Source organism: Embiotoca jacksoni, unplaced genomic scaffold, assembly GCF_022577435.1.
Source record: "Embiotoca jacksoni isolate LCO1_2020_lvr unplaced genomic scaffold, fEmbJac1.0.p SCAF_76, whole genome shotgun sequence".
NCBI classification, from domain to species: Eukaryota; Metazoa; Chordata; class Actinopteri; family Embiotocidae; genus Embiotoca; species Embiotoca jacksoni.
Window position 1 is genome coordinate 755072 of NW_027185432.1, and position 27858 is coordinate 782929.

General features: G+C 44.8%; 1 protein-coding gene across 3 annotated transcripts; it reads left to right on the forward strand.

Annotated features, from left to right (window-relative positions):
• Window positions 1-72: 72 nt before the first annotated feature.
• Window positions 73-27124, forward strand: ap2a1 (adaptor related protein complex 2 subunit alpha 1). 3 transcript variants are annotated; one of them, XM_069177655.1, is made up of 22 exons: window positions 77-885; window positions 5022-5233; window positions 8430-8623; window positions 9848-9977; window positions 10072-10173; window positions 10771-11030; window positions 12126-12294; window positions 12469-12606; window positions 14332-14514; window positions 14783-14880; window positions 14964-15195; window positions 15394-15582; window positions 15862-16016; window positions 17872-17934; window positions 20930-20992; window positions 22241-22323; window positions 22546-22635; window positions 23168-23291; window positions 23628-23744; window positions 24400-24469; window positions 24868-25002; window positions 25238-27124. In XM_069177655.1, the coding sequence occupies exons 1-22, from the start codon at window positions 819-821 to the stop codon at window positions 25313-25315; spliced, it is 2952 nt and encodes a 983-aa protein (XP_069033756.1). In that variant the 5' UTR covers window positions 77-818; the 3' UTR covers window positions 25316-27124. The 3 variants fall into 3 exon arrangements, with proteins under 3 accessions (XP_069033755.1, XP_069033756.1, XP_069033757.1); XM_069177656.1 differs by lacking the exons at window positions 17872-17934; window positions 20930-20992; XM_069177654.1 differs by lacking the exons at window positions 17872-17934; window positions 23168-23291; window positions 23628-23744; ... (1 more) ...; window positions 24868-25002; window positions 25238-27124 and having other exon boundaries at window positions 73-885; window positions 22546-23133.
• Window positions 27125-27858: the final 734 nt, after the last annotated feature.

The window sequence follows — 27858 nt, forward strand, 5'->3', positions numbered from 1 at the left end:
TATGCTGCGAATCGGACCAATCGGTGCTGCACCGCACTCGACCGACAGAAATGAACGTACGCGTGCACGGCTGCGTCGCGCGGTCACGCAGTTCTGCTGTCACGAGCCTAATCCGACCAGTGAAGGCAGAAGAATTAGATCGGACATCAATTATACAAGCTATCTCATCTTTAACCCAACCTGAGACGTGGTACAGAGAGCACGACTATAACTGCACATCGCCGGTTGCCAATCGAGACTCTCCGTAGTTCTTCCGGTCCACCGGTGATGTTCTCCCGTATTTGAATGATATTGCTAGGCAGCTAGCTAGCTAGCTGTTAAGCTAGCTTTACGGTGCGTGACTCGAAGTAATTTGCCGTCATATTCTCGGGCAGTAGTCATCATAACACTTCTTATTTCTATCCTCTTGGAGGTACCAGAACAGCGGGTGGTTTAGATTTCCGTCAAACGTTACTGTAGGTGTTACGCGTCGCCTCTAATCCTAACTAGAAGAGGGATTGAATGAAATAACGTTAGCTTCCCATAGCCAGCGGAAACGAGCCAGCTAACGGGGATACCGTCAATTTATCCCGCTGCTGGTCGATCCTCTGACATTCAGGGAATCTAGCAAATACTAACTGAGCTAGCCACCCAGAAGCACACAGTGTCGTGGTAGGAGACAGTCAGTCCTCCAGCTGAAGCCAACGACTGCAACTGCGAAGCAGCTACCTAGCTAGTTTACACGTCAAATTGTCCGTGTTCCTATCAGTCCAGCGCGCGACGCTGACCAGCAGCTTCATCTGACGGAAAAGGCCGAGTGAAGCCCGACACCTGCAAACATGCCGGCCGTGTCCAAAGGAGACGGGATGCGCGGATTAGCGGTTTTCATCTCGGACATCAGGAATTGTAAGTGACTGACATTCTTCTTCCTGATTTGTGTCATTTAAATGCATCGACGTCCCGAAATCCTCATGCGTGCGCTGGCTGCACTGAGATGACATTGGTGGTACCGTCTTTACGAGCCTCTAAAGCATCCCGTAATAATGTAATGTATGTTACCTTCACTTGTTGCAAAACAATCGTGCCGTGAAGGAAGAAAACGAGGCCTTTTTTTTTTATTTATTTTTTTTAGTGCTGGCTGTCGCTGTGGTCGATCAGATCATGAACATCTGTAAGATGTTAGACATCCAGATGTCAAAACTGATCGTGCATTCAGGCGTCTTGGAGTTTGGAAGGTTTCCATTTGTCCCACTTCATAGTTCAGACAGCAGACACCACAGCAACCGCCAGAAAACCTGCTGTCAGACAACCAACCTGGTCAGCATCCATGTCAATCAATACGGGGACCAATCGGAGCTCGGTATTCTTTGTGCACTTTGTTTCTACACGTTTTCATATAGTATTGTTAGACATTTTAAACCAGTAACTATCAAAGTCTGCCTCTTTCACCATATGTATGAGAACCACAAGCACTGCCATGTCCGGTGGCCTCAAACCAACTTCCTACAGCTCAACAACAACATCCCATTTCGTCAGTTGGATATTCTTAATTCAGTAGGTGTATTTTTCCACTCAGAGGTTCCCACTTTCATGAATGTACCGTAATCTGGCGAATGGAAATGAAATTTGCGGTTGAAAAATAGTGGTTAGGTAATTATTTTTTAAGGCGATAGCATGAGTTCCACACGGCACACAAAGGAAAAACAGCAGTTTCAGCATTTTTCAAGGGGAATAAAGACCGAAAAACTGCAACAAGACCGTTCTTCAGTCTTGAGCTGCATGTTCTAATCCACTGCTGCCAGTATTCAGTTAATAAGACATCATCAAACAATTCATCATTGACCAAGACATTACAATAAACAAAACTGCTGAATAACAACATCTGACATACTATTATTAAATATTTGACACAAAGTGGGTTTTTTAGAATTGAATTCCTAAATGCCATTTGTTAAAAATGTCTTATTTTCTTAATTCTCTATCTATGTTTCCCAGGGACGCGTTAGGAAATCCTGTCAGTCCGGCCGTGTTTCTCAAATCTCTGGGTAACGGAGACTTTTGAAAAGACTCCATCTATTCTTTACATTCGCGGTGATTCGCTCCTGTAACAGTTACAGGCAGCGACGGCCGCCTCTCAGGTCCATGCTTTGATACTTCAGGTTTCATCGGGATCTGAATGTTTTTCTTCAGCAGATTTACTATTTGGATGATATGTGCAACACCACCACCATCTAAGAGTGTCGGTTTGACATGCGTGTGTTCATACAAGTGTGCACATTTCCAAAAAGTCGACAAATGAAACTGTCAACAAGTCATGTGAACGTTCAAGTTGATTTATTTCTACTTCTGTAAACATTTGCAGTGTTGTCCACATAATTCTTCTGGATATTGTGATACTGTAATATTCAGACCCAGCTGCTGTCAACTGTCCCAGTGATCGATTAATTGATTGACATAGATAGATAGATAGATAGATAGAATATTTGACAGGGTTTGTGTATGTGTGTGGCATTTGAAGGCAACAGGACCTTTTTTTTAAAGGTTCCATATTTTATGTTTCTCTGGTGTTTATGCAGCCTTGATTCTTAAGTTCTTGTGATTCTTAAGTATCACTCCTCTCTCAAAGGTGCAATCTGTAAATGTTTTCCGGGGTCTTGTAACACCACCGTGTACGTCAAGAGGTGATCGTGGCATCCGGGGGTCAATGTGATCTAATTTTGCATATCGTTGGCCTGCCATTAGGTCGTAGCTATTTCATTGTTCCATCGTACGGTCCCATTAGTGGACCGACTTAAAGAAAAAAAAAGGCGCTTCAGCCTCTGATGTAAGTTAAAGCGCATCTCTCCGAGTGTTTCCGCTCGCGTGGAGGTGAAAGCATGAGCAAAATAAATAAATAAATAAAACAAAAGTGTGCACATAAGGACCCCTCTGGCAGGTTTCTGTGCATCTACCGGCACCCAAAGAGCTCTAACTGTACATTTGTGCACACGATGAGCAGTGTGTGTGTGTCTGTGGCCGACGTAGAAGCTGTAGGAAAAGTAGAGTTCTCAGCAGTGGACTCCTGCAGTGGAACGAAACACCGACGTTAACCGTTGTTCTGCTTCTGTCAGCCATCGTTGTGTTTACTGTCCATTCATCATAATGACAGGTTTGAACCCGCTACTTCCTCCCGTCACGTCAGACAAAGGGCCCTCTTGTGGTACAAAGTGGTATTATGGGATGGAACAGGCTAGGATAGCTGGTTAGCATGCTAACCTCAGTAGACATCTGTGCCTACAACACAATTACATGGACATCAATGCAAACTCTTTCGTCAATAGTGTGTGGATTTTTTTTTTATTGAACATTTTAAGCTGAAATTCTTCCTCTCTAGAGTTTTCTTTACAAGAACACCCATTTTTTTGAGTGCAGTTTCTTTCAGATAACAGCTACAAGATGTAGTATAAACTACATGATTGATTAGCTGCAGACATATTTAGGGTACGCACAATGTTTAATGAGGGGATTGTTATTTATTGCAATGGCTGTACTCTGTACAGAACAAATGGCAGCATCAGAGATTGTCTCAGCTAACGTCAGACTGAACCCAGTAAATCCACATATCCAGGTTGTACATACCACCTGCTGTGATGGCCGTTAGGGCTGATGCTCCCGACAGAGGGGCGTTCCCAACAGGTGCAACAAACGCTTTAAACGGATTGTCTGACCGCCCCTGAATGCAGCATTATCTGGCTCAGTTTCAGAGTTTTGGGGGTGTTTTAGTGTCATAAATTGACATGAGATCAGTGGTGGGGTGAAGTACTCGGACAGAGAGAGAGAGGGACGGTGTGGGTGCTGCTTCCCCAGTCAGGGACAGTCTAACCCTACTTCACTCAAAACTCTGCATTTTCTATTAATTATTAACTCTTATCGTTAAATTAAAGAAATCTGCTCACCGGCGACGCGAGCGCTGTGCACTGAAGTAATCCCAATTCAGAATTTGTCTTAAATATTCTTTCTAGAACCGCAACAGCAACGTTCGCAGCAGAAAATCAACTTGTTAAACAAGTTAAAGTCTCGGCGGAATCGAATCTAAAATGTCCATCAAATAAATTCTGAGATTTTTCAAGGCTGACAGCTCACACTGAAGCGGTCGTGCTAACGCTGCTCTGGCTGGACCTTCTGTGGAAACAGGGTGTGACTCTGGCAGGTGTGACTACTGAAAAAACCTCAGACGCTTGAAGGACTGATCATTATATGTAGAGATGAATAAACAGCGTGGTTCCCGTACAGGTCGCTCTGACGGTGACCGCCATCAGAGCTGGAAAAAGGGAAGGCGGCGAAATTTACCCTGCAAGTAGCAGTCGGGTTGAAACGCAAGTTGAATGGTGGAACAGATTTATGGATATAAGTATATCATGAGATGGGACAGAACGACGCTGGTACCAGGCCAATATTACAGTAATGTGGCAGCTGCTTGCCCTGAAGTTGTGAATATATACATATAAATATTGTACTTCATTAATACATAGAAGTGTTGATTTCCACCTGTAGAACGGAGCCCACTAACTCTTACCAGGCTTTCTCCTTTATTGGCACTCATCACATCTGAAGTAACTTTAAATTCTCGTTGAATGAATATGAAGCAGCTTCAGTACACATGATAATAACAAAGCTCTTTTTTATATTTTTTTTCATTTCAATGGACCAAACATGAAACCTGGTTATATTTTGTTCTCTGTGAAGGCTTGATCCCTGATTGGTCAGTCTCTGAGTTTAGTTGGGGGGGGCAGAGTTCACCGGACTCTTTCCTCATGTTAGCACAGTCTTTGAAATGGAAGCTGTGAGCACATCTGGGCTGTTGTGGTGACATAATTCCAGCAGTCAGTATGCTGTCGTTCAGATGAAGGTGATTAAAGAGAGTTCCCCTTCAGCTCTGGGTTTCCAGAAATACTTTTCATTTAAAAAAAAAAAAAAAAAAAAAAAAAGGCTACAAGCCAGATCCATCACGTCCATATTTAAAAATAATGCTGACATTGCGATGCTTCCCATTTCCCTTTCAGGTAAAAGCAAGGAGGCCGAGATCAAGCGGATCAATAAAGAGCTGGCCAACATCCGCTCCAAGTTTAAAGGGGACAAGGCTCTGGACGGCTACAGCAAGAAGAAGTACGTCTGCAAGCTACTCTTCATCTTCCTACTCGGCCATGACATTGACTTTGGACACATGGAGGCGGTCAACTTGCTGAGCTCCAACAAGTACACCGAGAAACAGATTGTAAGTGCGCCGCCGCTTTTTGCTGTGTTTTTACAGCATGTTGCAATGAAAGTGTTCAGAGCTGCGGCTGATGTATTATAATATATTCCTTTTTTTTTTTTTTTTTTTTCAATTTTTTTATAGAGGACTCTCACTAACAGGACATTTTGGTGGACGATTAGTTGTCTTGCATATAATTGCGATGAATGATTTATTTTTATTTTCCCGCCACTGTTATGGTCACCGTAAAGTGACTAAATCCATCATGTTTGTGAATCGACGCTCACCTACAGATATCCAATGACAGCAGAGCAGCCTCACCTGCACTTCACCCTTATTGCAGCAGTGTGTTTCGCCACGTAACACACTGTTAAAACATCGCAGTCCACACACTGTCGTCTCGTTGTCTCCGTAGACCTGTCCGTCAAACTGAGTTTTGCCAACTGCAGCCGTTTTATATTTGTCGACCTCCAAGTCAGACATCTTCAACCACTGGTGCAGACGAACTCGGCGGTTTCAACACCGTCATTTTGCCAAATCAGGACTTTTGCGTGGAAGGTGTTATTTAATAAGTAGATGAAGCTGGCAGAAGTAAAAGATTTCATGTCAGGCTGAATGATCTGAGCATGCAGTCATGGCCAGATGTTAAAGTGGTTGTTTGAGTAGCGTATCAGACTCTCCTGCCGGCCCATTTCCGTCCGTCGGTGCTCGTGGAAGTGCAGGTCGTCGACCCGGCTGTCATCAACCCCTCAAATTGGCCACGGACCTCCGAGTACAGCGCCACATTATCAGCCAGCACAGTGTTGTTTTAATACTGAGAATACCGGAGCAGCCCGTCTAACCGGCGCTGCGTGTCAGGTCCACGCCGATGGTTCTGGTCAGGGTCACGGTACCAGGTCTTGAGAGGTGGCTCCATGTCAGCACAAGTAAAAAATAATCATATGATAATATAAATAATAACGGACCACAGACATAAAACGAATACTACTTACTAATAAAAGCCTAATTATTCTATCACGTGTTTCCAAAAGATACTAACTGTGCTGAGTTACATTTATAGATAATAAGACAAAAAAACATTCTTGGCTTTTTACCTGCAAACTGCTAATGACAGGTACTGAGACAATGACACTTTCTTTTTGATTGCAATAACTAAAACCTAAAATACAGAGCTTAAATTTTTTTTTATCTAAATGTTCATTCCTCAGTTACATATATCCAGTAAATACCAAAAAAAAAACCAATTCCAGTCTCATGCTTACTGTGTATTGGCCTAATGTGATAAAAATGAACATGAACAACACGGCGTCTTTGCCAGCTACAGTTATCGTTAATGTATTGATTCAGTGCTGGAAACCCAAATGAACTGAGCAAACATTGAACACACCTCATTATCGTCCTGTTAATAATAATAATAGACTTTATTTGTTTATTTCATGCAAGAAATGCAGCTCAAAGTGCTTTACAGCAAGAGAATTTGCAGTGTTTCACATAAAAACGGATATAAATGAACGTTTAAAAATATAGAAAAGAAATGAGATGCATAACAAACTGATCAAATGCATAAAATTAAACACAAATAGCTTTGAAATATAATGTAAAATAAGCAATGATGTTTCTGAGGGGATGAAAGCGTCCTGACCATTGTTGTTTCTCTCGACTGCATCGTACTGGATTCATGCCGTTTCCTGCAGGAAAGCACTGACCTGCAGGATATCAAACTGAAATGACTGCCTCGTGGCGGCCTGGCTCCGCCCACAAGTACATTTCACATCCACATCTGTCAACGCTCGTGTATGTAGTGGAGACTTTTAATTTTTTTTATTTTTAACACGCTGGGCCGGCGCAACTGATTAGACAAGGCTTCAAATATGCAGTAGACACTGCAAAAGACCGATATTTAAAATGCATCACACACATCATCAGCCGTTTCCAGGGCGACACCCCCCCCCCCCCCCCCCCAATATCAGTGTCACTAGGTCAGTGTGTGACCATGTGGGGAACATTGGTCTCTGTTCCTGAGTTATCAGGCTGAATTAGTGACACAAGTGTTTTCTGCACAACATTTAGGTGTCTCTCGGTCAAGTTGACCTTTTGACCTTTTGAATCAAAAATGTCCTCACTTCACTTATTTTGTTCCGTTAGACATTTGGTGAGCGTTTTTGTCATAATTAGGTGTATGAATTATCGTAAGCGTACGTTGCGATGCCTTTGGCAGACCTTTAAACACAACGCTGAAGTGATTGTGTTGCTTTGACTCCTGTCTGTGCGCTCGGTTTAACCCTCTCGGGTGTTTGAGCAGAAACCGATCGGTCCACCGCCGGGATCCGTTTCATTTCCTCGTTTCTGCGTGCGAGAGCGCTTTCCCAGGAAGAGGAAATGTTGAGTAAGCAGTAAAAGGATGAGTCAGGATCCTCACACGTCCTTTCAGTATGCAGGCTTTGACATGTAAAAGCCACTATAACCAGAACATGCTGCCATCATTCACTCCTACAAACATGGACCAATCATCTAAAAGTCATTCTAACGGTGCACCTCCTCTACCAACGGTGCACCTCCTCTGTGTCGTCACAGTAAACATGCTCGTGACGCACGTTTACAATTTGTAGCTTCTTTTGCAGCCTCATCTATATTTGAAGTATCGTCCGCTGCCACGGCAACAACTTTGAGTTCTATCAGAATCCGATTTATCGACCGAGCACGTGAATGCCCCTCTACAGTCTTCATACGTGTATCATACGAGTGGACAAACATGGATGTACACTGCAAGCTGACACAACGAGTAGTGAGGAGTAACACGGCACGTAAAGATAACTCCAGCAGCATTAAATGCACCTCGCTGAACCGACACCGTCGGTGGTTCCCTGCGTCCATGAACCTGAACTCAGTTAGAGTCCCTGCCAGCATCCAGCTGCTGTCTGAGGACGGCTGCTCTGGTCCTCCTGTCCTCTAATAAATCATTAGTCATAAATCATGAAGCTTAATGTTCAGTTTTGTGGAGTCTGATACAATATTAAGGGTCGACTCAATATTACTGTCAGTTTTCAGTGCCATGAAGGTGTTAGTTATGACAGGACTTGTATTAGACGGTAGGCCAGGGGGGACCTATTACACCACATACCAAGCGGGTACAGATATGTATATGAATAATACCTTGTATTTCTTTTTTTTTTTTTACAGTTTACTTTACCACCGGTTGTGTCGTCTCCTCCCACAGGGCTATCTGTTCATCTCGGTGCTGGTGAACAGCAACAGCGAGCTGATCCGCCTGATCAACAACGCCATCAAGAACGACCTGTCCAGCCGCAACCCCACCTTCATGTGCCTGGCACTCCACTGCATCGCCAACGTAGGGAGCCGCGAGATGGCCGAGGCCTTCGCCAGCGAGATCCCTCGCATTCTGGTGGCGGGGTGAGTGGGACGGATGCCGGGGGGGAGGGTTTGGAGGGGTTAGACACGCAAGGGAATTATCCTCAATAATGTTCATATTCATATAATTGTGATAGTGTTCATTCCTCTGTTACATATATCCAGTAAATACCCCCAAAAAACCCAATTCCAAGCTCATGCTTACCGTGTATTGAATTGTGATAAAAATGAACATAAACATGAACAACACGGCGTCTTTGCCAGCTAGTTATCGTTAATGTATTGATCCAGTGCTGGAAACCCAAATGAACTGAGCAAACATTGAACACACCTCATTATCTGCCTGTTAATAATAATAGAGATAGATAGATAGAGAGAGAGAGAGAGAGAGCGAGAGAGAGAGAGGGAGATAGTTACTTTATTAATCCCCAAGGGGAATTTTTTTCGCTACAGCAGCATTTATAGATACAGAAAAGAGATAAAATAACAGTAAAAAATATTAAATATAAAAATGTATATACAATAAATAGAATAAAATAGAATAATTAAATTAAATTATAACTAACTAAACAACAGTGCAAAGTTTTTTTTTTTTTTTTTTTTTTTTTAATTAAACAAACAAGAAAAAAAAACAGACAACAGTGTAATTGTTGTGTGATGGATTTTTCCAGAGGTGAGTTATTGTACAGTCTTATTGCAGTGGGCAGGAATGATCTCCTGTATCTGTCCTTGTGACAGCAGAGCTGGAGGAATCTTTTGGAGAAAGTGCTCCTCTGTCCCTGCAGCAGGTGGTGGAGAGGGTGGTCAGGATTATCCAATATGGATAATAATTTCCTCAGCGTCCTCCTCTCCACCACCTTTTCCAGACTGTCCAGTTTACAGCCAATGATGGGGCCGGCCTTCTTAACCAGTTTGTTAAGTCTGTTGGTGTCGCCGGCTCCAATGCTTCTTAGTAGACTGGTAATAGTAAACTTTATTTGTATAGCACCTTTCATACAAGAAATGCAGCTCAGAGTGCTTTACAGCAAGAGAATTACATGCAGTGTTTCACATAAAAATGGATATAAAAGAACGTTTAAAATTATAGCAAAGAAATGAGATGCATAAGAAACAGATGAAATGCATAAAATTAAACACAAATAGAGTTTCCTTTGATTGGCCCGTGAGCGACGACCGTTTCCCATCACGTCACTTCATAATTAGCGCGACTTAACTGCTTGCGATGTGGATGTGCCTGCCCTGCCTCCCCCTCCCACACACACACAGTGATACGATGGACAGCGTGAAGCAGTCGGCTGCCCTGTGTCTGCTGCGGCTCTATAAGACCTCTCCCGACCTGGTGCTGATGGGCGAATGGACATCCCGCGTGGTGCACCTGCTCAACGACCAGCACATGGTGAGAGCTGGAGACACCGCTCAGTTTGTGCTTCCTGTTTGAGTTAAACACAGGTTTTAATCTCTTGTTGTGTGTGTGTGTGTGTGTGTTTTAGGGCGTGGTCACAGCAGCCATCTCTCTCATCACCTGTCTGAGCCAGAAGAATCCAGATGAGTTCAAGACCTGTGTTTCCCTGGCTGTGTCCCGACTCAGCAGGGTGAGTGTGTGTGCCCGTCCGTCCGTCCGCGTGCCATACACAACTGTAAACTAGGGATACGCATTTCAAACAAAACTACCATTTGAAATTTGCTAGGAACGGTTAGATTTTTAAATCCCCTGAAAATGCCCTGGAAATGTTCTGTAAAAAGATGTCTTTCAATGATGTCTCTAAAAGATATCTCTAAAAGATGTCTTTAAAAGATGTCTTTAAAAGTTGTCTCTAAACGATGTCTTTAAATTAAACGATGTCTTTAAAAGTTGTCTCTAAAAGTTGTCTTTAAATAATGTCTCTAAAAGTTGTCTCTAAACGATGTCTTTAAACGATGTCTCTAAAAGTTGTCTCTGAAAGTTGTCTCTAAACGATGTCTTTAAACAATATCTCTAAAAGTTGTCTCTAAAAGTTGTCTCTAAACAATGTCTTGAAACGATGTCTCTTAAAGATGCATTTAAATGATGTCTCTAAAAGATGTCTTTAAACGATGTCTCCCTGTAAGATGCACATCTAAAGTCACTGTTTATCAGTGTTTTTCAGGTGTGCTCGTGTCCAGTTTGATCTGACAAGACCTGTGAAATATGATGATGTTTTTTTTAACAGATCGTGTCTTCAGCGTCCACCGACCTGCAGGACTACACCTACTACTTTGTGCCGGCGCCGTGGCTTTCCTGCAAGCTGCTGCGCCTGCTGCAGTGTTACCCTCCTCCAGAGGACGGCGCCGTCAAGGGCCGTCTGGTGGAGTGCTTGGAGACCATCCTCAACAAGGCCCAGGAGCCGCCCAAGTCCAAGAAGGTGCAGCACTCCAACGCCAAGAACGCCATCTTGTTCGAGGCTATCTCGCTTATCATCCACTATGACAGGTGAGCGTTCTGCACAGCAAAGCGACCGCAATCGCAGCGAAGCAGGAAGTCGGCTGACGTTCGGTGAAAAGCTCACATGTAATCCGGCACTCAGGGAACCTCCTACGAGTTCTTTTTTTCTTTTTTTTTTAAACAGCCGGCTTGATAAACTAATTTTATTGCACTTATCAGTAGTTACGGTGGTTGTGCTGTGATTCTTGTGTAGAATGGGATGTTTCTGTGGCACCAGCGCTAATGCTGATGTTGAGAGCATTTAAGGAGTAAAGCCACTGGATCGGTCTGTAACACCAGCGTCCAATCTGAGAGAGGAGGCTTCTCCAGTCAGCTGATGATGCGTCAGATCACATCTGTCGGGCGACACTAGTAAACACTAGTATTTAGTCAGCAGGCTTTAATATCAGCGTGTAAAGTTGAATCAGTGTGTCAGGTCGGCCGCAGCAACTCAAACAGCTGAACAGAAGAGTTCCCTCGTCATAAAGACTTCGTTTTCTAATTTTTAACAAGACAAGTTTCTTGTTTTAATTCTATAATAACACATGTGCATCAGCAGATAATGGAAGAGTTAAAAACAGCCCTCTGCTATGTTTATGTCGTGAGACATGAGCACGTTAGCGTACCATCTCCTCTGCAATATTATCATAAAAGCTTCTCTGTGTTGCTGAGTTATAATGTCTTCATGCTCTGTACTACATAAGGAGCAACAATGTGCTGCATGACTTTCGTAATATAATCACAAAAAGAATGTTGTCATAAGAACGTGAAGAACCTGGTCTTCTGTAAATGAGACACTTTCCTTGTTACGACCAGAAACCTAAAGTCTGAATGCAGGTCGGTACTTCCACCCTTGGCTCTAAACTGTGGGACGTGTTTCTGTCTGATGCTCCGTGTAGAAGGTTTCCAGGCGAGCGGTGACGTGAGTTTTGTCTCTGTGCCTATGTGTGCGTGTGCGTGTGCGTGTGTGTGTGTGTGTGTGTGTGTGTGTGTCTGTCTGTCTGTCTGTGTGTGTGTGTGTGTGTGTGTGTGCGTGCGTGCGTGCGTGCGTGCGTGCGTGCGTGCGTGCGTGCGTGCGTGTGCGTGTGTGCGTGTGTTCCTCAGCGAGCCGAACCTCCTGGTGCGGGCCTGTAACCAGCTGGGCCAGTTCCTGCAGCACCGGGAGACCAACCTGCGCTACCTGGCGCTGGAGAGTATGTGCACCCTAGCCAGCTCCGAGTTCTCCCACGAAGCCGTCAAGACGCACATCGAGACGGTCATCAACGCCCTCAAGGTGGCGCCGCGCACCTCCTACTAATGACACCTTCCCTTTAACGGGAACACAATTCACCTAATGGTTAATATGATGTACATGAGAGCTGCTAGAGAAGGAAAACATGTTCACTTTGTGTCTCTCTGTGTCCCTGTGTCCCCGTGTCTCTGTCTCCGTGACCCCGTGTCTCCGCAGACCGAGAGAGACGTGAGTGTGCGACAGCGGGCGGCCGACCTGCTGTATGCCATGTGTGACCGCAGCAACGCCAAGCAGATCGTAGCCGAGATGCTCAGCTACCTGGAGACGGCAGACTACTCCATCAGGGAGGAGATGGTGAGAGGACGGACACACGGACGATTACATCATCACACAATCGACACCATGACACGCTCAACGAGCAGAAAGGTCCACCAGAGAGGGGATTTAGACTCATTGTGGGTTTATCACAGAGACAGGATCCATCAAGATTTAACAGTAAATCATACCGTGTCTCTTCAGACAGGTGATCAGTACACATCAGATACAGTCTGATCATGAGTTACAGTTTCAGGAGCCTTTATAATAATCAGAAGATGAGACATTCCATATTAACCAGCTTTATAATAATCAGAAGATGAGGCGCTCCACATTAACCAGCTGCTGCTGCTAGCTGTATTCCAGCTATATTCACACAATGTGCAGTGAGAGGTGGTGAGGATGGTTTCGAGTCCACCATAGTGAATTAATAGCATAAATATCCAACAGTCTTCAGAACTAGAACCCTCTAAAGCAGGGGTGGGCAAACTTTTTGGCTCAAGGACCACATTGACTTTTAAAATTTGACAGACGGGCCGGGCCAGCACCAGATGCATACATATCAAACATAAACATAAAAAAAGGCATTACAGTGTTAATACTTACATTCACTTTTAGTGGGAACAATGTTGTTGATCACCCTTCTTTGCCAGTGCATTGAAGTCTGGTGTTAGTTTTGTTGTGTGTTCTCAGAACAGATCTGAGGTGTTCATCACTCAACTGGGATCTGTGAGGTGCTTTGTTGGTGTTCATCACACCAAAAGTCTGTTCACACACATACATAGCGCCAAACAACACCAGCATCCTCTGTGCCATCTTCTGGATGTTTGGAAATTTGGCTGCGCTTAATGAAGCATAAAACTCATCCAGTTTAAGAGAGTTGAACTTCTCCTTTAAGACGGTGTCCCCTTCAGGGATTCCACAGCCAAAAACTCCTCCGTTATCTCAAAATTGTCATTAATCCCTCTGATAAAATTAAAAGCTGAGCGGTGTCCTTTATGTCATTACTTTCGTCCAGTGCCAAGAAATATAATGTAAATGACTCCGCTTTTTTGTTTAGCTTGCTAGCTAACTCTTCGTCACTGTCCTGCGTGATGAGCTAATGTTTTCAAATTTGTTCTTGCTCTCAGGACACAAGATACCTGCTGTCTCTACCACGCACTCTTTGAGAAACTCCCCTTCGGAGAAAGGCTTGAGCCTGCAAACTAGCTGCCGACCTCTGAGCGGTCGCTGTCCATTCTTGCGTTGACTGGTTGTTAGCGCAATTAGCATGCTTGGTGGAAAAGTGACGGCTGATGTTGTATTCCTTTAAAACCACAACGGTTTCTTGGCAAATAAGACACACAGCCTTCGACCGGACATCAGTGAAAAAGTATTTAGTCGTCCGTTCCTTATTAAACACTCGGCGCTCGCTGTCGACTTTTCTTTTCTTTGGCCCGTTCATTGTTGCAGATGGGTTCAGAGCAGCAGCATAGTAGCAACAGAGAGCAGCCCGGGCTCCGCAAAATCAAGTCAATGTATCACTGCGCCTAGTGCGCCACCTGGTGGACCGCCAGGTATTACAGGACAAGGTCAAATGAATGCAGTCATAATTATGATATGATTTGATTTGGGCAATTCTGTACCAATCTTCGGCGGGCCGGATTAAAAAGACCAACGGGCCGGATGTGGCCCGCGGGCTGTAGTTTGCCCACCCCTGCTCTAAAGTGTCGGGCCTTCAGTGCTCCGCGTGGTTGAGCCTGTGACCTGTCGGTCCTCACTCAGGTGCTGAAAGTGGCCATCCTGGCAGAGAAGTATGCGGTGGACTACTCCTGGTACGTAGACACCATCCTCAACCTCATCCGCATCGCTGGGGACTACGTCAGCGAGGAGGTGTGGTACCGCGTCATTCAGATCGTCATCAACCGAGACGACGTGCAAGGCTACGCCGCCAAGACAGTCTTTGAGGTACCTCCCCCCTGTGAAATGTGAAAGATATGAGTGATAAAAATGAAGATGCTGTCCGTCAGCACATCTAGAAAGTAGGCAAAAAAAAAAAGAAGTTCAAAGGCAATATTTTCTTTTGGCTCGTTATTGTAGAGAAACTCCTGAACTGTGATTTTTACTGTCGAGAACGTTGAACAGTGTTGTTCATCCTCTATGAACATCAGGCATCTTCAGGTCGTCAGCTCGGCTGTAGACAGAGAGCAGCAGTTTGAATCCTTGTCTCCTCCAGGCTTTGCAGGCTCCTGCCTGCCATGAGAACATGGTGAAGGTCGGAGGATACATCCTGGGAGAGTTTGGGAACCTGATTGCTGGCGACCCACGCTCCAGGTACCCTCCCTCTTTTCCCTCACAGTTTTCCTCACAGTTGATAGTGGGGGTATAGATGGTAACTGTGCCGTGCTCTCGTCCAGCCCCCTGGTCCAGTTCAACCTCCTCCACTCCAAATTCCACCTGTGCTCCGTGCCGACCCGGGCCCTGCTGCTGTCGGCCTACATCAAGTTCATCAACCTGTTCCCAGAGACCAAGGCCACCATCCAGGAGGTGCTGCGCTGCGACAGCCAGATCCGCAACTCAGACGTGGAGCTGCAGCAGCGGGCCGTCGAGTACCTGAAGCTCTCCTCCATCGCTAGCACAGACGTTCTGGTGAGTTCTGATGAGTTCTGATCACCTGTTGGACCAGAGTCAGCTCAGGTCCAGAACAGAAGGACAAGATAACATTAACAAGTCCAGAACTCTGCTGTCTGGTTCCTGCTGAACATGTTGTCCATCCGCCATGATGTTTGTATTTAGTCTGATGTTGACATGTCCAAACTCACAGCTCTATCTCCCCTGTCCCACCAGGCCACAGTCCTGGAGGAGATGCCCCCCTTCCCTGAGAGGGAGTCGTCCATCCTGGCCAAGCTGAAGAAGAAGAAAGGTCCGGGGGCTGTCTCTGTGACCGAACTGGAGGACAACAAGAGGGACGGGGGGGAGTTGAACGGAGGGAGCGACCGGGGTCCAGACCCAGGAACCATGGCTGCATCTAACGCTGTAAGTAGACTCTGTAGAGGAGCTCCAATAACAGGACTGATGCTCTAATAACCAGGACTGATGCTCTAATAACCAGACTGATGCTCTAATAACCAGGACTGATGAGGACTGATGCTCTAATAACCAGGGCTGATGAGGACTGATGCTCTAATAACCAGGACTGATGCTCTCATGAACAGGACTAATGCTCTAATGAACAGGACTGATGCTCTAATAACCCGACTGATGCTTTAATAACCAGAACTCGTGCTCTAACAAATAGTGTCCTGTGTTTTCCAGTCCACTCCGTCACCATCAGCGGACCTGCTAGGGATCCGTTCTGCAGCTCCCATTGGCTCTGCTCCGGCCATCGCTGGCAGCCTATTGGTGGACGTGTTCTCTGAGGCGGGGCCTGCCGCACCCTCGGCCGCTGTGAATGATGACGGCTTCCTAAGGTGAAAGGTCATCTCTTGATGATCAGATTTCCAACCCACTTTAAGACACAAGTCCAGTATGAGTCTCATCACGCCGTCAGAGGAACGACTGTTTTAGACCGAAGTATTCTCAAAAGGAAATGATGCAAAACCGGTCTAAAGTTGAACCCACGAACTGAGAGAAATCAAATGTAAAAGCAGTAAAACAGTATCTTTGGAGTACAACTGTTAAAAAACACCACCATCTATGCGAGTCCCAACTTCAGAATAGCTTAAAAACTAAGTAGTAAATAGCAGCCGTAGTTAATCTACCAGTTAACAGCTTCTTGTTCCTCTGAGGAGCCTCTCTAGCTTATTACCATAACAGTTTATCACATCTATGCATTTTAACAACCTTACTGTCTGAACACACAACTCCATGTTTCACTATCACATGTCCTACTGTTCTATTATTCGATTGTACACACTATGTATGTTAAAGGCTCTCATACTGGACTTCAACCTTAACGGTGAAACCGTCTAAACCTGTCCTGTGCCGTGGTTGACTGTCTGTAAACTGATTAGGATGTCGATTGTTGTGGAGTTGGCAATGTTTTCGTGCTGTTAGACTGGTAGCCAGCTGTAATGTGTCTTGTGTCGGTTGTCGCTCTGTTCGCTCCGTCTTTCTTCGCTCTATCTTTGTCCAACGTGGACCTGTCAACCTGGAGACGTTCACGGACGTCAGCTGAAGATGGAATTTACCAAAAAAAACTCAATCAGCCAATCAGGGCTCCTTCAATCTGACTGCCCTCCTCCTCCTTTTCTTAAAGAGACAGTGCAGGCTCTAGACAAAGTTAGTGTTCAGGTTAGTTTTCAGTTTAGAGTTCGGGTTAGTGTTTAGGTTAGAGCTCGGGTTAGTGTTCAGGTTAGAGTTCGGGTTAGTGTTTAGGTTAGAGTTCGGGTTAGTGTTTAGGTTAGAGCTCGGGTTAGCGTTTAGGTTAGAGCTCGGGTTAGCGTTTAGGTTAGAGCTCGGGTTAGTGTTCGGGTTAGAGCTCAGGTTAGAGCTCAGGTTAGTGTTTAGGTTAGAGTTCGGGTGAGTGTTTAGGTTAGAGTTCGGGTTAGTTTTCAGTTTAGAGTTTGGGTTAGTGTTTAGGTTCGGGTTAGTGTTTAGGTTAGAGCTCAGGTTAGTGTTCCGGTTAGTTTTCAGTTTAGAGTTTGGGTTAGTGTTTAGGTTCGGGTTAGTGTTTAGGTTAGAGCTCAGGTTAGTGTTCCGGTTAGTTTTCAGTTTAGAGTTTGGGTTAGTGTTAGGGTTAGTGTTTGGGTTAGAGTTCAGGTTAGAGTTCGTACTGCAGTAGTGGTCAGGTCTGCAATAGTTACAGAGGGTGTGGCCCCCGTTAGCAGGAGTTAGGATTTACATGAGTGAGTCAGATGTAGAGTGAAAGGAAGGTGTTTCGTGAGGCAGTAGCATACAGCAGTGATCTGCTAACTTCAGATGCAAGGCTCCTCACAGCGTGTTCAGTAGTGTTAGTGCATCATTCAGCTGTGGTACGGCTACATCACAGGAGGAGAGGGAATCAGGTGGGAGGGTGTGTTGGCTCCCCACAGACTGCCGAAGCAGCAGGTGGAGATGTGAAGACTTCTTGGTTGGCAGGTCTGCTACACTTGTCTGTTCTTTTTTTTTATCTCTGCTGTGTATGTGACTGTCTTTCGTGTTTTTCTCTCCTTCCCTTTTCTCCATTTTACCTCTTTGTCTGTCTGTCTGTCTGTGTGTGTGTGTGTGTGTGTGTGTGTGTGTGTGTGTGTGTGTGTGTGTGTGTGTGTGTGGCGCGCATGTGTGCGTGTTTTGATTTGAATGTGTGTCCGTCTCCTGTCCTCTACCGTGTCTGGACATTGACAGAGATCTGGAACCGCCCACTGAGACCTCCGATTCCCTATTGGTGGAGGGTTCTGGTGACTCGGAGTAAGGGCCCAGTAGAAAACTATAGAACTAGCTAGAACCAACACAAACATGTCACGCCACACTGTTGTTCATCAACATAATATTTATTTTTATTGAACATGTCATAGTGATGTACAGTATATGTATATATATAGTAATACAGTGGGTAGCTTGATGCACTGAGGTTTCCATAAAAGCACTGACTTGCTCTACATGTATTTTGATGCCATATTGTAGAAGTGAGACATGAATACAATCAGCTGTCACGTCTTCATTATCATCAGATGATCTGAATACAGTAGAAGTGGGTCAAAGCAGAACTCCCACCAAACCCAGCAGCTCTGTAGAGTTTTCAGCCCTTTAGCTCATTGTTTTGGATGAATGACTGTCCTCTGTCACGCAGCTGTCAGTCAACATGCTCCAATAAACCCTCCAGACTCTGGAGAGACTCTGGAGAGACACTAGAAATACTGTAGAGACACTAGAGATACTGTAGAGACACTAGAAATACTGTAGAGACACTAGAGACGCTGTAGAGGTTCACACTGACAACAGTTACATCAACATCTGAAGGGGCTCCCCCAACAATTACATCTAGTTTATCTCCCCCTGGTGGCGACTAACAAACTGATCAGAGACCTGTATAGGGTGGTGTAACTCTGTCTGAGAGATGTACAACTTACATCTTTCAGTTACATTGGAACAAAAGAGACGGACAGAGAGGAGAAGATTCATGCACATTTATTTTGTTTCCGAATGCAGGTCAGAATCGGCTCCAGGCTGTTACCTGACTTTGAAAAATACACTAAATGCACACACAAAAGTACATATGTGTGTGAAATAGTCTGCAGGTTGTTTTATCACCTTGTTCATGTAGTTAGTCTTCATTAAAAAAAAAAAAGACATGAGCCCGTTTACACAGGAGGAGTACCTTAAAATTACCTTAGAGTAGTTCTAGATGTAGACTACCTGTAGTACTATAGTGTAGTAGTCGTTGGTATTTACACAGTTCAGTTACAGACTCTAAAGTTGTACTATGATAAACACCTTTTCATATTACAGTCCACAACTCCAACAACGAAGTAGCTTCAGTCATACGACTGAGTGGGCAAACTGACATGGATAAATACGGTAGCAGGTGTTTCCTGCTCTTTCCCTTTCCACCGTGTTAAACTGTGTATAACGTAGTCGTCTGCAGACAGGGTGAGATTATTCATCAGTCCAGCAGTAAATCTAGCAGCAGACCTGTTTTAATTAGACTTTTCTTCCTTTATTGGATCCCTCTGTAATACAAGGCAGGAGGTCTGAGCTCATCACACACACACTTTGATTTCTATTATGAGCACATTAGGATTTGGGAAGAGCCTTTAAACCATCAGGCCCAGAGGGAAGTGTTGGCTGTGAGAACAGATGGTCCACCATCACTACAACGTTTCCTCTCTGATATTCTCTCTCATCGAGACACCACTGTGTCGTGGTCCTCTGGAGGCCACTCTTGTCATTGTGTATGTACCTGTTTGTAGGTGAGTGTGTCTGGTCTTCTTCAGTTCAGACCCCCCATAATTTATACATTATAAACATATAGGTGTACTACTATTGTACAGTGTATATATACGTGTACTACTATTATACATGTACGTCTACTACACTATTATACATACAGGTGTACTACACTTTATACATACAGGTGCACTACACTATTACACATACAGGTGTACTACTATTGTACAGTATACATACATGTGTACTACTATTATACATGTACGTCTACTACACTATTATACATACAGGTGCACTACACTATTATACATACAGGTGTATTACTATTGTACAGTATACATACATGTGTACTACTATTATACATGTACGTCTACTACACTATTATACATACAGGTGTACGAGACTTTATACATATAGGTGTACTGCACTATTATACATACAGGCGTACTACACTATTATACATTATACATATAGGTGTACTGCACTATTATACATACAGTTGTACTACACTATTATACATACAGGTGTACTACACTATTATACATTATACATACAGGTGTACTACACTTTATACATATAGGTGTACTACACTATTATACATATAGGTGTACTACATTATTATACATATATATTATAATACCCAGCGCTTTAAGTCTCAGGTTGAATAAATACTGTAAAGACTACAACTATGTAGAAAACAGGAAGTCACTTCTGTTTAATTTTCAACATAATGTGCTAAAATACTTTTTACTTTCATTAATTAACTTCTTAACATTTTCATTACCCTTGGTCTCGTGTTGCTCATTGATTGGCTGATGATTCCACCTCACATGCAGCAGGTGGATGCAGACAGACCTCCTGACAGGTCGTAGTTATCGCCTGTCCTGACACCACACACACTGTAACAAACACAAATGAAATACTGAGCTGCACCCTGAACGCTGTCGTGAAGTGGAGCAGATCAAAGCTAATGCATGGCATCAAGCGTTATGTGTAGACTGTATGTGCTTTGAAACACGTGGACAGAAGTACACGCATGTATTCTCCTCACACAACCAGTGCCGGCGGTTAAACTGCTGACACTGCGCCTGTATTAGAACAGAACCCTGGTTTATTCTGTAACTGCAGCGATGACACGTTCACCCAGTCTGGATAGAAACAGTCCAACCAGAGCGTCACATCTTTAGTCTCGTAGCTGTTGTTACGGTCAGTGTGTTTTGAGTACCAACACCACAGAGCTTGTGAAAGTACAGACTTGACAGCTTTGAGTATTTGTTTCACACTTTTAAGTAGCAGAAATCTTTCAATATGTCACATTTGTACAAACTGCTTTTACTAACCACCTCTGCCTTTTGTTCTTTTTATCCTTCTTTCTGTTTCTCTTAACCAACCTTGGTGTCACCGTGTTGAATGGATGGCTCCTTCCATTCCTGCTCTGTCCATCCTGTCCTCTTGTCCTGTTGGCTGTCTGCTGCGGGCTGTCTCTTCATCCCTGTGCTGTCCTGGGATCTCTCAGCTCTGCTCCTCCCTCTGAGGATCCTGCTCCTCCTCTGTCTGAGGCAGACGATCTTCTTAACAAGTAAGATCCTTCTCTCGATGTACATTTTGTGGTTGGGGTTCAGGTGGAGAACAGCTGTCTGATCGACATACAGCTCCAACAACTCTGGTGATGATGATGATTCGGTGGCTGATGGATGTCTGCTTTTAAAGAAAGTTTTCACATCAGAGACCCTGCAGAAGCTGCAACGTTGTCTCCTCTGTTAGTCATGCCAAGGTGCACTCGTTAGTCTTAGATTTCATTCAGTTTCATTTCTATAGTACCACTCGCATCACAGGTCATCTCAGGGCTCTTCACATAACGAGTACCCACAGTACCACACAGAACCAGCAATTCAAAGGTTCCCTCATAAGTAAACCTTGGTGACAAAGAGGAGGGAAAACTGCCTTTAACAGGCAGAAACCTCGGATGGAACCAGACTCAGAGGTGTCGGCCATCTTCCTCGATTGGTCGGTCTGAGGGGAGAGTGGAGAGAGACAAGAACAGCATAGACAAACAACAAACAGTGGGCAGGTTGGTGTTGGTCAATAACAACAGCAGCTTCAGAGCCAGAGATCCCTGCAGGGAGCAACAGAGAGGAGAAAGAAGGAGGAGCTGCAGGAGGAAGAAGGACCTGGAGGAGGAGGAAGGAGCTGCGGGAGAAGGAAGGAGCTGCAGGAGGAAGAAGAAGGACCTGCTGGAGGAAGAAGGACCTGGAGGAGGAGGAAGGAGCTGCGGGAGAAGGAAGGATCAGTCTGTCACATCACAGTCAGATGACTTCATTTCCCTCTGGGTGCAAAAATCAAAGCAGCTCATCCTTGTTTGATGGAACAAACAAGCATCCATCTTCCTGTTGATCCCGTCCCAGAGGTCTTAATGGGGTTCAGGTCTGGAGGTGGACCATGACGGGGTCCTGGTCTGGTGGTCCTCCCTCCACATCACGATGGACCTGGCTGTGGAGCAGGGAGCATTATCCTGCTGGAAACCCACCCTCAGAGCTGGGAAGACAATGAAGCCAGTTTAAATGCAGGATAACTCTGTTGGTCCGTCTCAAAGACTGGAGAGAACAGAGAGCAGTTACTGGAACATCATGGCTGCCACACATGTAGTAAAGTTTTGTATCGGTCCTTTAACTGTTCTTCAGAGCTACATGTTGTTGGTTGTGTAACTGAGACCTTCCCATTTGTGTCGCGTGGCTTCAACGCTTCTTTTGTTCAGCTGTTTTTTTTTCTGCTTTTATCCGAAGGACGTTTCTCTGCGTACTAACCGCTGAATGTCTTCGTCCCGCAGGTTTGTGTGCAAGAACAACGGGGTCCTGTTCGAGAATCAGCTTCTACAGATCGGTATCAAGTCCGAGTATCGTCAGAACCTGGGTGAGAAGTCCAACCTCTGCGTCACACTCAACTCCCTCCTGAACTCTGGTTATCTGCTAATAACAGAACAGCACGTTAACCAGAGGAAGGCAGCAGTTGATCAGTGGGAGTGGTTTGGTGGAGTCGGTTGTGGGTGTAGACCTGATGTGCCGAACTTCAGTCCCTAAAACCACCAGTAGAATAAATTAAGCGAGCTTTTTAACGCCTGTGTGTCTCTCTCAGGGAGAATGTACTTATTCTACGGGAATAAGACGTCAGCGCAGTTCGCCAGCTTCACCACCACCGTCAGCTGTCCTGGAGAGCTGCAGTCTCATATCCTTTCTGGGCATTTAGAACCTCAGCAAGTTTTGGAAAAGCTTCGACAGAGACCCTGTTTCCATTTGGTTACATCAATGCAGACATATGTCAGACAGACAGGTACACGCGCACGCACGCACGCACACACACACACACACACAGAGAGAGACACACACAGGTCCACAAACACACGCACGCACACACATGCACATACACACACAGATAGACAGGTCCACACACACGCAGAGACAGGTCCACAAACACACAGAGGGACACACACACACTCATGCACAATGTTAATGCAGCCTCTGGGTTTGGTTTTTGATCCAAATCATTTTCTTCTTCATATGTTTTTACTTCCAAACTTGAGTTTGAGCCGTTTATATTCTCTCTCCAAAACAGTTTTAATGCTGCAGAACAAAAGTAGGTTCATACAAAGACTTCTTCAGTTTAAACAGAGTGTAAAGGACACATGAAAGCCTGTGTGTGCTGCTCACGCTCCGATGTAGAGCTCAGTCTGTCGCGTGTCTCCTTGACGACCGGCCACAGCTCAACGTTCAGACCAAACCGGTGGAGCCGCTGGTTGAGGGGGGGGCCCAGATCCAGCAGGTTCTCAACATCGAGTGTCTGACTGACTTCTCTGATGCCCCGCTGCTCAACATCAAGTTCAGGTGAGCGTCCACAGCCCACTTAGAAATGAAAGGGGAGCAGAGACACGGTAGCAGGTGGGTCAGTTGGTTAGTGGATCAGTTGGTTAGTAGATCAGTTGGTTAGTGGATCAATTGGTTAGTAGATCAGTTGGTTAGTGGATCAGTGGGACGGATGTTATTGAACTAATAATAACAAGAAACACAACTCTTCATGACAATAAAACATACTCTGTGCTGCTTTTGTTGACAACACTGAAATGATAATTGTGTGTGTCTCTCTCGCGCTCTGTCTCTCTCTGTATCTGTGTGTGTGTGTGTTGTTGTTGTTATTGTTATTATTATTATTATTATGATCAGATATGGAGGAGCTCTGCAGAACTTGACCCTCAAGCTGCCCGTCACCATCAACAAGTTCTTCCAGCCCACTGAGATGACCTCACACGACTTCTTCCAGCGCTGGAAACAGCTGAGCCAGTAAGTGTGTGTACATGTGTGTGTAGACATGACATGTGTCTCTAGTCCAGGATAGAGCAGCAGCAGCATGTTGGTTTTTATGGGAAGGTAAACTGTTCTGTTTGTGTTGACACATAAAACTATAATTCTTACTTTGTTTTCATTGTGTTCTTGAAATTAACAGTAAAATAATAGAATACTTTGTCATCAGAAAATCATTATTGTCGAAAATACCCTGAAATAGCTTGATATTATCGCTCCCAACCTCGCCCCACCCCACCTATTCCACCCGCATTCTGTGAAGCTCCACCCCTACCCTGCTTCTGATTGGCTCTGACCCCGAGCTATAGAGAAAACAGTTGCAATGAAACAGATAACGGTCGTTCTTTGAAAAATGTCATTTTGAAAAAACAATTCTATTTCTTTGTTTATTGTAATATTTGGACTCTTTTATTCCTGTATTTATATTTATAAATTGATTGCCTCATTTATTTATTACAGTATTTATTTGCAGTATTTTATGGTGTTCAGCTCTGAGCAAGTTTCGTAGTTTCTACTTTCATCAGTGCGGTGCTCAGTTGAACTTCCTGTTTGTCTGATCAGAGTTATTATAATGTTTACTGACCACTTCCTGTTCCTGCTAATACAAACTGAACATTTCCTGCTGTCTCCTCAGGCCTCAGCAAGAAGCACAAAAGATCTTCAAGGCCAACCACAGCATGGACACTGAAGTCCTGAAGGCCAAGGTACGTCCATGTTTACCAGCTCTTTCTCCTCTCATCGGAAATCTCTCTGTTCACCACGTCTGAATAGAAACAACCCGCCGAGTACTTCTGAATACACACAACCCGCCGAGTACCTCTGAATACACACAACCCGCCGAGTACCTCTGAATACACACAACCCGCCGAGTACCTCTGAATACACACAACCCGCCGAGTACCTCTGAATATACACAACCCACCCAATACCTCTGAATATACACAACCCACCCAATACCTCTGAATATACTTGTACTTGTCATGCAGCACAAACATGAAGAGAGATGATGAAAGTCAAACTATGTCTTCCTGTTTTCCTGTTGGACTCTGTGATAACGTGTGCGGTTGGTTGTGTCCGCCTCCTGTGCGATGTGTGTCTCCAGCTGCTGGGATTAGGGTCGGCCCTTCTGGACAACGTGGATCCAAACCCAGAGAACTACGTGTGTGCTGGAGTGATCCAGACTAAAGGGCAGCAGGTCGGCTGTCTGCTCAGACTGGAGCCAAATGCACAGGCACAGGTACGAGTCACATGACCACAGCCAGGTGTTCTGACACCTTCTGACCCAGTAAACAGTTTCACCATTTATATTTTTAATGAATGAAGTTTGATTTAAACAGTTCACTTGAATGTTGGCAGGAAAGTTTTATCATTAAAAACCTAAAAGACCTTCAGGGTGAACATGAGTCAGCACTTTAACAACATCTTATTCTGTCTGTCTGTCTCTGTGTGTGTGTGTGTGTGTGTGTACACAGATGTACCGGCTGACTCTGCGCTGCAGCAAAGATTCGGTGTCTCAGCGTCTCTGCGAGCTGCTGGCTGAACAGTTCTAGATTCCGGACCTGGAACAGAACCCCCACCACCCCCCACCAGCGACATCCCCCCTCCTGTGCCCCCTCCCACCCTCTCCCAACAAAGAGTCTTTGAGTAAAATAAGGTGTAACCTACATAAGGGAAAATACAGCAGCTGCCAGCAGCAGCGATATTATTGTCATTCTTCTGATTCCAGTTCATCTTCTACCTGTTTATTAACATGATGCTACGTTCTTGTTTTGTTGGTTTACCTGTGTAACTGCTGTGTGCATGGTGTGTGTGTGTGTGTGTGTGTGTGTGTGTGTGTGTGTGTGTGTGTGTATGTGTATGTGTGTGTGTGTGTCCCATGGTTGTGCTGTGGGGTCTCCCTCTGCTCCATCCTGATGCTCTGTAGTTATCAAGTATTTCTCTGTATGTGTGTGAGGTTTCATTTGTAGAACATTCCTTAAAGTCTAATTGGAGAAGCTGTTTATGCCCCCACCCCACCCCTTCCCCTCACCCCGACACACACACATTCTCACACTAATTAAAGGCGTCTGTAGCTGGTTGAGGTGGGAGACCAGAGGGTTTGTTGTCACCCCACCCCCAGTGATGTTAACGGTGTAAAGATGTTGGGAACTTCTCTGAGAGAGAGACCCCCCCCCCCCCAACCCCCACTCGTTCCAATAAACTCCTGCTCTTATTTCTGTTATTGATGTTTACAAAAACGCTGAATTACCGACCTGCTTTCTGAGACGTTCCCGTCGCCACGGAAACACAGCTCCAGGTGCTCGTCGTTGAAGAGAGCAAGAGGCGTCTCTTTATTGGGGGAAGGGAGGTGCATTAGACGTACGCCCATGCAGCTTCCCTCCACTCTGCTCTTCTTCACACAAGTTTGTTCCAGCAGGTTTTTTAAAAGTGCTGCTTTCTCCTCTGATGTTTTGAAGTTGGAGGCCGGAGCAGCAGAGAGGCGCGACACCAGACTTCTTGACGGCAGCTTTGGCACAATGGCAGAAACTTCAGACATGAGGACTAATTAGTTCATTGGTTCACGTGTGCGTGTGTGTGACGAGCCGTGCACTGGGGAGCACCTGGACCTGTGGATCACTTCCTGTCAAAAGCCGTGCTGGTTCTGGACACTGGTTCTGGTTGCAGCTGCTGCTCCGGTGTCAGTACGGAGCCTTATTTGATCGTGATTAGAACAGAGCACAAACATTAGTTAAAAGGCTTCCAACAACAGCAGTGAAGCTCTGCAGAGACCCGGCAGCTGCAGCTCCATCCAGCACCAAAACACTTTGGACCCCAGACATCGGTCCCCGTTTCATCTCCCTGAGCCGAGCGTCGTAGAAGAGATCGATGCCAATGAATCTGACTCGTACTCAACCACTACAGTAAAATTGTTCAGCGCGCTTTCGGTTCATTCACCCCTTCGGCGCCGTCTCTTCTCGGGCTTCCTGTCACTCGCCGAGCACTGATGTTGTGGGAGACGACAGGATATCAGACGCCCACATGTCCATTACAACTGCAGGGGACTTTGTGTGTGTGTGTGTGTGTGTGTGCGTGTGCGTGTGAGTGTGGCTGTAAGCAGGTAAGAAAAAAAAAAAAAGTCTAAAGACATTTCTAATACATGGTCACATTATATTCTGTGACTGCACAGCAATCACAGGACGTTGAACTTTGTAGTGGAACATGTAGTCCTTTTGTCCTTCTGTGAGTGTGTCTCTATGCAGTATCCACTAGCTAAAGCAGCCTCATGTATCGGTGTTAAGAACGTGTCCAATACCCGTGTTTAGAATAAGATTTACTCTGTAATGAACAAATGTGAAAGTAAAACTATGCCATATATCTGACCAAGGCCTCCTGTTGTTTATCACGCCGACGCAGGATAACGTCACACAAACAGGAAGCGGTCGTTTAGTCCTGTCGTTTCTCTGCTGTTCTTTTCTTTTTTTCTTTTTTTTTTTCTTTTTTTTTTTCCAGGTTTCTTTCTGTCAGATGTTCCTCCCTCTGGGAATTCTTGAGTTTCTCTATAATCTTGACGTTTCGTGCCCTGAGACGACTCGTGCTGAGATGTCCTTATTTAAAATTGAATTGAACTAAAATGCTCATATTTAAAGGCCGTTTCTAACGCTGAATAATTTTTGCATTGAAATAATGTATCTTTAGATTTTTGTGTCTGAATAATTTATCTTCACTTTCATTTTTAATATTCAAAGTTTTAATCAAGAAAGTAATTCAAGCTGTCAAAAATTCAAACCATTTATTTAAGTTGCTCAGATTCTGTAAGTCTACGGTGTCCAGACTCCAAACCAAATGTTGGCAAAGAGTATGTCTGTGGGACAAGGTTAATGTGGTTGAACACTACATCAGTCAGCTGACCTTTCATGATGTCATCATGACGACATGATGATGTTGATTTTAGACATAAATGAGACTAAATGAAGCAGCTGAACAGATTCATGTTTTTCATGAAGCAGATTAAACTTTAAAAGAAGTCAAACTGCTGTTTACTGGACCAGCATTTTAAATGCCACTTGTTAGCATGCTAACAAACTAAAGCTTTTTTCTGCAGCTGCATCAGATT